General features: G+C 37.1%; 1 protein-coding gene across 1 annotated transcript in view; it reads left to right on the top strand.

Annotated features, from left to right (window-relative positions):
• nphs1 (NPHS1 adhesion molecule, nephrin) overlaps positions 1-11430 on the top strand; it is a 170866-nt gene that overhangs the window by 102924 nt on the left and 56512 nt on the right. The window contains exons 11-14 of the mRNA XM_036565266.1: positions 2372-2513; positions 2735-2859; positions 5714-5882; positions 8491-8620. Coding sequence (XP_036421159.1) covers positions 2372-2513; positions 2735-2859; positions 5714-5882; positions 8491-8620 — 566 coding nt within the window. The remainder of the gene's footprint in view (positions 1-2371; positions 2514-2734; positions 2860-5713; positions 5883-8490; positions 8621-11430) is intronic.

Raw genomic sequence — 11430 nt, forward strand, 5'->3', positions numbered from 1 at the left:
TAATAGTTATAGTTTTAATTGTTACTTTGCATTTGTTAATGACGTAGGGCTCAATATTAAGTTCTCTGATTTGTCTGGCAGTTTCTTCCACTTTTTTAAATGAATTATTCAGTTTCTGGGTCATAGATGTCATTAATTTGGCTTTGAAAATCTGCCTGTTGAGTATTTCATAAGCATTTCAGACAGTTGTCTTTATAACAACCCACAAAAATGACCTTATGTCACTTTTTCTGTAATGATTCAGTCGAATTTCTCTAACTGATGCTTGAAAAGCTTAAAAATTCCTCTCCCTTGACTGCAGCCTGGCTCACGTGGAATATATCTCAATGATTAGAGTTCTTCTGGGCAAGAAAACAAGAACAAATGAAACAGCACTCACGGCCGTATATGTATAGCAGTACAGTTCTGCGATTAAATTTTTTAGAGAACAGAGTATCATTTACAAATTGTTTAACATCGCACGCCTTGCGCTCATGTAGCGCTGAATAATTTAGTCATATATGAATCACTGCACTCCTTACAGGAACTTTTGAAGCGAGACTTTGAAATTGCTTTCAAAGAGAGACGAAATGTGTAACCAGGGTGTTCCTTTATTGAGTGCTTGATGAGTTCAGCCTTGAAGTCAGGGACAATATAAAACACTGTCGAGCACAAACCCCCTCTGGGGTCCATCCACTGACAATAAACGACTTCCCAAGGTGGAGTGTTTGATTAAAAGAATAATTCGGCTATTATACTACAAAATAAAGCCTGCACACCTTGACCCTAGCACGGCTCCGCTGACTCGGCCTTTATTTTGGATTCTATTAGCTGCCACTTAATTTCCTGTGAGATCGGGGGGGGCTTTCGTTCCCCCACTTTTTTCATGTTCTTCTTCTACGAGGCTTGATTTGAATGAAATGTAAGTGAATAAAAGCCAATACGAGGCAGCCGCATGAATCTCTGGCCTCCGCCTTGTTCATTTTGATTATTTTATACATATATGATCCCACTATTTTTTAAAATTTATATATAAGTAAATTACATTACAAAAGAATAGGACTGACCTTTCTGGCTGGTATTTCTGGAACTACCTGTGTTGCTTTTTCGTGACATTGTTTTTTGCTTTGCACATCAGTAATTAATGTAGAGACGCTGAGGCTCTTCAGGCAAGCTTAAATGAAACTTCTAGAAATTGAACTCAGCTCAGAGCTCGGCATGATGGGAAAAAAAAAACACCAACAGTTGCTCTGGTGAAAGAAACTCAGCCAGCCTTTAGGTGTTGTACTTAAAATAAACATGTATTTTTCTTTTGAAGAGACTCTGTGGCTGTAATTTTCCTGTCAGAGCTCCAGCACATGAACAAAACATCTATAATTTCAACCACTGAGTCAAGAAATGCTTTTATTGCAATAATAAACTCTGCACTATGTTGAATCTCTCGTCAAATCACTAACATTGGCAGAGCGAAGAGTTCTGCTTTGTTTTTTTGTTTTTCTTTTCAAAAACATCTGCATATTGTTGCTATCCACAAAAACAAAACAAAAAAAAAAAAGATTTTTTTGTGATTCTCATGAAGTCTCACTTCCTGCTTTAAAATGCAGGGGCGTGGCTGAAATAAAATTATGTTTCGTTGGTGACATGAATATGTGGGACGGCATTTGAAGTCCACAATCTATGTGAATTAGAGGGTACAATCACAGAGAAGTTGAACCAGTGACTGTATGTTTGATATAGACACTCATTGACTTTATATATCATCGCTGACCAAACAAAACCAAGTATCTCCAAAATATTATGTTTACAGGAGAGGTCAAAAACATTCTTAACCTTCAAAGAAAGTTAATGTAAAAAAGATTTTATTCCAAGCAGTTTTTTGAATATTTTTATTGGTCCATTTTTATACACTCATTGATTTGGATATTGATATGTATCAAAGAAAAGAAAATATATATATATATATATATATATATATATATATATATATATATATATATATATATATATATATAAAAGATTGACTGGACATATGATGCATATGAATACTCATTTTGATTAGAACATGCAGCTACTGTTGCTCTCACTGGACATCAGTGATGAAAACTGATGTTCAGGTTCATGTGAACCCTCTATTCACACAATGAAAGTAATGTTATTGAATTATTGAATTTAATAAATGCATTTTTATTTTGCTTATTTTTTCACACATAAAAAAGATGACCTGCTTTTAAATGGAAAAAATCTTTGCTTGGTGTCAAATTTGATCACATAAGATGAACGTGCTTAATCGCAATTAACTACACAAACTGATGATAATTAGTCATGATTAGACTACTTTTTTTTTACTTGTTTCTAATGTAAAATGTATTGAAACTATTTTCTTGCACTGAAGGGAGAGAATGGAGGGATGATGACCATGTCAAATCTGACCCACACTGTGTCCAGGGAGGAAAATGGACTTCCTTTCACCTGTGAGGCATTTAATAAAGGCACACGCTTCTCCAGCATCCAATCCAAAACTCTCAATGTCTACTGTGAGTACATACTCAAACTCTGCTTTGCTCTGTGATCATTTCCCTATTCGTCTGCCAGTGGCTTCCAGGTGTGTGTGAACAATGAACCAATTACAGTAACAGTCAGTAATTACAGAGACAGAATTTGCAAATGACGTTCTCCATGGGAAGTTGTGGATCTCTCTCTCTCTCTCTCTCTCTCTCTCTCTCTCTCTCTCTCTCTCTCTCTCTCTCTCTCTCAGATCCTCCTCAGAAGGTGTGGTTGGATGCTCCTCCAGAAGGAACTTCTCTGCGCTCTGGGATGACCGTGCGTCTTGTGTGTTTCTCCAGTGGAGGAAATCCCGCAGGCCGTCTGACGTGGTTGAAGGTGTGTGTTTGTGAGTGTGTGTATAAGTATTTGCCCCTCCAGATTTTGCATATTTGTCACATTCAATTGTTGAGACCTTCAAATAAAATATAAGACAAAGACAACCTGAGGAAACACAAAATCCAACTGTTAAGTGATTATTTTATTTAATAGTAAAAAAAGAGATCCCAACACCAACTTATTTACTTAATCAACCAAATTTAACTGATAATTATTTAAATCAGTTAAACAAGACACACCCAGACCTGATTACTGCCAGCCATATTTAATCTAAATCTACATCAATAGAACCTTTCCAGTGAAGTGAAGTGGGCTATGGTCTCAACAAGTAGCACATTATGCTGTGATCAAAAGACATTCCAGAAAAGATGAGAAAGAAAGTTTTTGAGATAGATATCAGTCCGTAAAGGGTTACAAAAGCCATTTCTAAGGATCTGGGACTCTAGTGACAACAGTGAGAGCCATCATCTCCAATGAAGAGAACTTGGAACTGTGGTGAATCTTCCCAGAAGTGGCCAGAAACTACAGGCCTTGCTTGCCTCATATAAGGTCAATGTTCATGATTCCACCATTAGAAAGAGACTGGGCAAGAACAGTATCCATGAGAGAGTTGTGAGCTGAAAACCACTGCAAACCAAGATGAACATAAAGCCTTGTCTCACATTTGCGATAAGAAAACACCTTTATGACCTCTGAATGTTTAATAATGCTCTGTAGACTGAGAGTCAGAAGTGGAACTTTTTGGAAGACAGGGGTCCCATTACACCTTGCATAAAGCTGACTTAGCATTTCACTATAAGTACATCAAAGCAACAGTTGGTGGTGGCAGTGTGATTGGGTGGAGATGCTTTGTTGCTTCAGGGCCTAGAAGGCTTCTATTTGGCATCATATGAACAGCAAACTCTCTTTACTTAAGGATCAAAGATTTTTTCAATAAAAAATGATAAAGACTGTCTTTGTGTTTCTTGGTTTTATATTATATGTTGCATGAGGATCTGAAACCATTTAGTGTCATAAATATGCAAAAACAGAGGAAATCAGGAGGGAGCAAATACTTTTTTCACATCACTGTAGATGCTTTTATCAACAGTTACCGGTGAGCACTTTCACTTTCTTTCATGTAGTCATAATCTTGTAAACTTCTTTGGCTTGGAAATTTTTACTTGTTGTAATTGAAAGTTAAATATGTTGTATTATGATGTATGATAATAATCTAAAGTGTTTGGAAATAATATAGACCTCCAACATTTTCCTTTTTCCTTACATCATTTGAAATCATTAGCTGCTCTTTACATAGTGTGATCATATCAAGACAAAGGATCACTAGAAATGCTACAAAGGTACTTTGAAGAAAATTGTATGGATGTTATAGTAACGTACATTTAAGTTGAGGATGTTTTCATTCCCCTTTCAGCCATACAAGGCTACATGTTTACTATGTGTGACCTTAAAGTGAAAAACAAAAAGAGTAAACTTTATGTTGGGATGACTGATATCAGGTCTTTTTCAAATAGGTCAGATTTGTGGTTTGTGAAAGAATTGACTACAGTGTTATGGACATTATTTGGTTTGTGTTTAGATGTCTGGGCTGTCTTAATCCTTTACAGGGCCCATATAAGGAAAAAACCCACATTTGACATACACTGATCAGGCATAACATTATGACCACCTCCTTGTTTCTACACTCATTGTCCATTTTATCAGCTCCACTTACTATATAGGTGCATTTTGTAGTTCTACAGTTACAGACTGTAGTCCATCTGTTTCTCTGCATACTTTGTTAGTTCCCTTTTACCCTGTTCTTCAGTGCTCAGGACCCCCATGGACCCTCACAGAGCAGGTACTATTTGGGTGGTGGATCATTCTCAGCACTGCAGTAACACTGATGTGGTGGTGGTGTGTTAGTGTGTGTTGTGCTGGTATGAGTGGATCAGACACAGCAGTGCTGCTGGAGTTTTTAAACACTGTGTCCACTCACTGTCCACTCTATTAGACACTCCTACCTTGTCAGTCCACCTTGTAGATAGAGATAGAGACGATAGCTCATCTGCTGCTGCACAGTTTGTGTTGGTCATCCTCTAGTCCTTCATCAGTGGTCACAGGACGCTGCCCACAGGACACTGTTGGCTGGATATTTTTGGTTGGTGGACTATTCTTAGTCCAGCAGTGACACTGAGGTGTTTAAAAACTCCAGCAGCACTGCTGTGTCTGATCCACTCAGACCAGCGCAGTTACTGCAGTGCTGAGAATGATCCACCACCCAAATAGTACCTTCTCTGTGAGGGTCCAAGGGGGTCCTGATCACTGAAGAACAGGGTAAAGGGGGCTAACAAAGTATGCAGAGTAACAGATGGACTACAGTCTGTAACTGTAGAACTACAAAGTGCACCTATATAGTAAGTGGAGCTGAAAAAATGGACAATGAGCGTAGAAACAAGGAGGCGGTCATAATGTTATGCCTGATGGTGTAGATAAGTTTGATGTGTTTGATGTGTTTCATGAGGCACAATACAGAGCAGCCAATCTGAATAGAACTCATTTACATATATCAGTGTTAAAGGAACAGTAACAAAAATATCCTGTTTAATTCTGAGGAAAAAAAAGTTGAAAATGGTGTGGTGAAAATTAATATGACTGTTTAGTACATAAAACCACACAGACATCCTAAGTTGATCTCAGTCACGCAGTTACATAACTGACATATTAGAGTCAGTTAATAAGCCATAGAATTAATAACTGGATTAAAAGGGTTAAAATAGAATATTTGCTTGATTTTCTTTTGAGTCCTTGTTGAATTCATGTGTGTGTGTATGTGTGTGTTCATGAGTATCTGGCTCTGTTTTGGCTACATTAGAATGGTAAAGTGGTACAAGTCCCATCAAAGCATGTCCAGTCTGAGCGCGGTGTATCGCGAGAGTTCCTCCTGACCCTCCATCCCAGTGACAATTTAGCCACCTATCGCTGTGATGCCACCAACGAGGCCAAACAAGTGCGGTCGGCTGAGACAAAACTGCAGGTCCAGTGTGAGTACATCACAGTTATGTGCATCCAGACTAACTTGACTTAGCTCTTTTAGAGCTAAAGTAAATAGTCTAGCTTGCTTCAAATGTAGTCATAAACAAGTTTGGTGTCTGTTTACAAAAGTATTAATGTATATCACATAATACATACAGTAGCAGTATTAGCACAGATGAAGACAGCAGTAGCAGTAGTAGCATAGCCAAAAGCAGCAGTAGCAATAGTAGCATAGGTAAAACAGTAGTAGTAGTAGTAGTAGTAGTAGTGGTAGTAGTAGTAGTAGTAGTAGTAGTAGTGGTAGTAGTGGTAGTAGTAGTAGTAGTAGTAGTGGTAGTAGTAGTAGTGGTAGTAGTAGTAGTGGTAGTAGTAGTAGTAGTAGTAGTAGTAGTGGTAGACGTAGCATAGCTAATAAAAGTAGCAGTAGTTGATAGTATCTACAAACAGTAGCAGTATAGTTGAAAACAGCAGTAGCAGTAGTAGCATAGCTAAAAACAATAGAAGCAGTAGTAGCATGGCTTATAACAGTCATAAGAGTAGCTAGTAACCAGTAACAGTAGCGGTAGTAGCATAAACAGTACTAGCAATAGATGCATGGCTATAAACAGTAGTAGCAGTAGTTGCATAGCTAAAAGCAAAGCATTAGCATTGCTAAAAACAGTACTAGCTATAGTAACATAGCTCAAAACAGTAGTAGCAATATAACATGGCTAAAACAGTAGTAGAAGTAGTTATATAGCTAGAAGCAAAGCATTAGCATAGCCAAAAACAGTACTAGCTGTAGTAGCATAGCTGTCAGTAGTAACAGTAGTACTATAGGTAAAAGCATTACTAGCACTAGCATTACTTGACCAGAGGGGCACTCAAGAGTGACAGAGCCTGTGAAGTCTGAGCTGACACACTAGTATTATTCCCTTCAAGAGGCTGAGCCATGCCTTTGTGAAACATGTCTTTAAGAATAGCCATTTAACACAGTTATTAATAACTAATGTGATATAAATAACCAATAACACAGTTATTAAATGTAACTAAGAGGGCATTTCTACATCTTGGGGGCAAAAGGGCAGGGGCTAAAGTAACCTCTGGAGTCAATCTATGCAGGTGCCTGAGCATAGCTAAAACCAGTAGTAGCAAATATGTTGAAGCCTGATTTATGTGCATATTTTTGTTGACTTTTTCATTTTTTAGTGAGTGGAAATTGCAGAAATTAGATTTTTTTACCAAATGTTCTTTTAAGGCAGAGGTTCTCAACCCAGTCCTCAGGCCCCCCACCCCAGATGGTTCACACTTTTTTCCTCCAATCCAACTCGCAACACCTAGGGCATGAGGAAAAACTTCTGGGGGCCCCTGGGGACGGGTTTGAAAACCACGGCCTTAATGTTCCGTTAAATATCCAGTGTTATTTCTTTCAGTTTATTTACAACAGTAAAGCACTTTTACCGTGAGCACTGGGGACTGAAATCATTAAATAATTAAACTAGAAGCTTCCACAGATCTATTCGGTCCCAAAAGAATAAATAATTGTTTGTTTATTGTTCTGCAAGTCTTGTTTGCATTGTAGTGTAATGATTTAGGTCAGGTCAGTGAGTTTCCTTTGTACTGCACTGGGGATAAAATAAGTAATATTATGCACATAACTAACAGTGAACCAACGTGAAGCCAAAGAAAGGTATAATGTCTGAAATGCAAAACATTCCACCTGATGGGACTTTGAAATGCCTCTTATATTTTGGGAGATGTAAAGTGCAACTATTCTAGTAAAGTGCGGCTTTCTTTTATTATAATGACTGGATATCTGAAATGCATTGAGGTTTGAAGCCAGTTCCATCAGATGTATCAACTGCATATCACTGAAACTAATCATATTACTATAAAACTCCCCTACCAGACTACCGGACCATTATTAGACCAGTTTCTTCTTTTTTTCTGGTTCTCAATTTAACCCTCTATTGCATAAATTATTATTAAAAAAATAGCTTAAATAATGGAAATATATATATATATATATATATATATATATATATGTATTTGGTAAATTGTTGCTTTATGGCAACAATGCACAACTGTAGCACATCACCATAAAATTAAAAAAAAGCACCATAAAAATCTAATTTTTCTCTAAAAACATCCTTTATTGAAAACAAGACCAAACATATCCAACTTGTACTTAGTAAAATGTATGACCCAATATTTACCAAAATTGGAAATTAATACAATTTCAATCAGAATTTGAAATGTATGGTAATAACAACATCATATTAAGAATTCCTGGTCATGTGATGTCATAAAGTATTTGTCCTTTTAAAGCAAAAGACCATTTTTCCACAACTAAATAGCTAAACACATTTTATATTACTGATTTTTAGTAAAATAGAGATAATATCGTTTACTGAAGTTGGTGTTAGCTGTTGCAGGCCAGTTTTTCCAGAAAGCATCATTAGTACTTTATATATGCTAGCAGAATTGTCACTCTGAACACCCTCTCCAGCAGATCTGATCTTTAGATAAACACAAATTGTCACTGTTTCCTTTGCTTGAGAGCAGATAATTGGGTCTGAGAATGAATGGTCAGTTAAGTAAGAGTGCTCTGCTGTTTTGTGGCTGATCCTGCTGCAGTTCCTGCAATGAATGTGAAGATCGTGGTGAAACAGAAGGAGCTGCGTGCAGGACAGACGCTCAATCTGGACTGTCTGGCTGGAAGCAGCAACCCTAAAGTCAATATCAGCTGGAGTCTGGGCTCCACCAGGTACTGCAGCACTGTCTGACATCTCACATGCGTGCATATGAAAAAGGTCCACAGTAGTAAGTGCCATACCTAGTCAATGCCTTCACCGACTGGAGATCCCACCTATACCTGTATCATACATTGCGTATAGAGTAGTAGGAACTAAATATTTTGGGCTAACACTGTTAGACTCAATAACCGCTGCCATGTGTAAATGTAATATGGTGCATTGTAGTGAAGAATAGCCATGGGTAGACCTGGGTGGGCCTGGACCAGTGGTGGACAGTAACGAAGTAAATGTAATTCGTTTCTGTACTTCAGTAGTTTTTTCCTGTATCTTTACTTTACCGAAGTATTTCCATTTTGGGTGACTTTTTACTTTCACTCCCCTACATTTCAGGCAAATATTTTACTTTTTACTCCACTATATTATGTGAAATCTGTCGTTCCTTTTGGCTTTTGTGTGCATAAAAATGTAACGTCAAAACAAAAGAACTGCAAAGCAAGCGCACTAATCAGGGTACAGCGCGCACTTAGTTTTGAACTTGTTTTAACCTGTTGGTCTTACCTACCCACTGCAAGCATATCTACACTATACTTAGGTCACTTTTGCAGGTAAAGCAGGACGGGGTTAAGGCAAACACTGACCGACAATTACACATCAAAGGATTAGTGAACAGATATAACATATGGCTCTCGACTTTGTGGGTAAATAGACCACAATATAGAAATATGTACAGATGCAGCTGTGACTGATGTGTCCTTTTTCTGAATTATACAAACACATTTCCTTTTAAAGTAAATTAATTTTGGCTAGTTTATGTTTATGAACAGAGACCTACAGATGCAGTTTAGCAAAGGAAAACTCATTTGTGAACCTGAGTTTAAAGTTTTTATTAAACTTAAACTTGTAACTAAGTTGCAAATAAATCTTAAACTGAAACTTTGCTTGTTTGCAAAAAGTTATTTCAGAGCCACTCAGTTCTACCTAATGGAAACTGTTTACCTTCAGTGTTTTGTGCTTATGATAATTTTAATAGACATCAGCGTCACTAATTAATGACATTGTATTAAAAGATTGGTTTACCAAGAGTGACACTGGAGTATTTTCACCTAAAATGAGTTAATGAAGCAAGAATCTTGTTATAAAAATTATAATTGGATATTAGAGCCATAATTAATCTTTTAGTACTTTTACTTTCGATTGTAAGGGAAAATACTTTTGTACTTTTACTCAAGTGGAGGTCTAAAGGGAGGAACTTCTACTTTTACTGGAGTAATATTTTATCTTGGGTATCTCTACTTTAACTTAAGTACATGTTTTGTGTACTCTGTCCACCTCTGGCCTGGGCCTACCCAGATTGATCACAGACCTGGATAATGAAATTTGATTTAAATTTGGTGAGTGTGGTCACTATATTAAGGCCAATCAAATCATTTTACTCCGCATCATTCCTGAATATAGTCAAATGCGATAGTCCAATCAGCTGAACCCAAGCTTGACTGTATTTTTCCAGCCCTTCAATCACTGCATAGCAACCCTTGCTATCCATCATTGCCTCAAGCCTTTAGCTGTATATTAGCATGCCAGTGTTTGAGTTTGAGCTCCAGCTGTGATCAAAAGATGTACCTGGGGGAGCTGTAAAAGTGAGATCCTGTCCTTGATAGATAATTTGATTTTCTACCCATTTCCAAAGCCAAAAACAAGTGTAAGAAAATGCTGTTATCATCAGTGATCTGCAAATGTGGTACTTACATTATTCTTTTACTACAAAAGCTAAAATGGAGAGTGTCAAAACATCTACTTCAGCAGTCTAAAGTCATCAACAGCTTTCATGCCCACCATGGCAGTGTGCTTTAGTCTAGGATGACTGGGTTAGGTTTATAAATTGCTGTGTTGTTTTTCATTGTCTTTGTGCATCTCAGCTGTCTGTCTTTAACTGAGTTATATCGTCTTCATTGGGCAAACGTGCCAAGCTTTATAGTGAAGGTCGCTTTTGTTTCTGTGAATCCTGCATTCTGGTTAATGTGTACACAGTCTTACTATGGTTTTCTGTTACCATAGAGTGGAAGATTTCTTTGATTGTTTTTGTCCATTGATCATTAAATTTAGAAACAATGTAAAGGGCAACATGCATTTTCAAATAATGTCAAAAACTGAAATACGACAAAAGCAGGGAAAAAGAAAGAAGTCATTATTTTGACATAATGAGTCACAGTTTGAACCTGAAACATGTGGATAAAAGCAAACAAAGGCACTGAGAATCAAACCCGGGGTTATATTGCTGGTCATATGGTAATTATGAAGTTATGCTGTTATGAAGTGTTAATTTGCATTGAGATTCTTAGTCAATAACCTTCTAGATTGGTCAGTAAACTGTCAACAATTAGTGCTTCTCCTTGTAAATCTGCCATTAGTAAATAAAAACACTACTAATAATAGATCAAAGGTGAAATACAAATGTGAAGTCTAATAATAACAACAACAACAATAACAATAATAATAATAATTGTCTCTTGACCTCAATCAGCTCCCTGACCACAAGGGAGTAGGAGAAAGAAACATGATGACCATGAAAGAACATGAAAGAAATCTATATCCCTTATTTTTTAAAATGGTTCATAGTTTTCCATTGTACCAAATGCTTTAACCGCTTACAATCTCAGGCTTATTAAGGCTTATTAATTAGTAACTACAGGGACTTTAATGCAAACTGGCTGAACTATTCATAGGTTATAGAAGTGTGTTCAAAGTCTTTGGGCCCACCAGTGGACCCTGGCAATTTAAGGAGTTATTTCAACTGCACCATTCACAGTGAATCTCCTCAACT

Source organism: Colossoma macropomum, unplaced genomic scaffold, assembly GCF_904425465.1.
Source record: "Colossoma macropomum unplaced genomic scaffold, Colossoma_macropomum, whole genome shotgun sequence".
NCBI classification, from domain to species: Eukaryota; Metazoa; Chordata; class Actinopteri; order Characiformes; family Serrasalmidae; genus Colossoma; species Colossoma macropomum.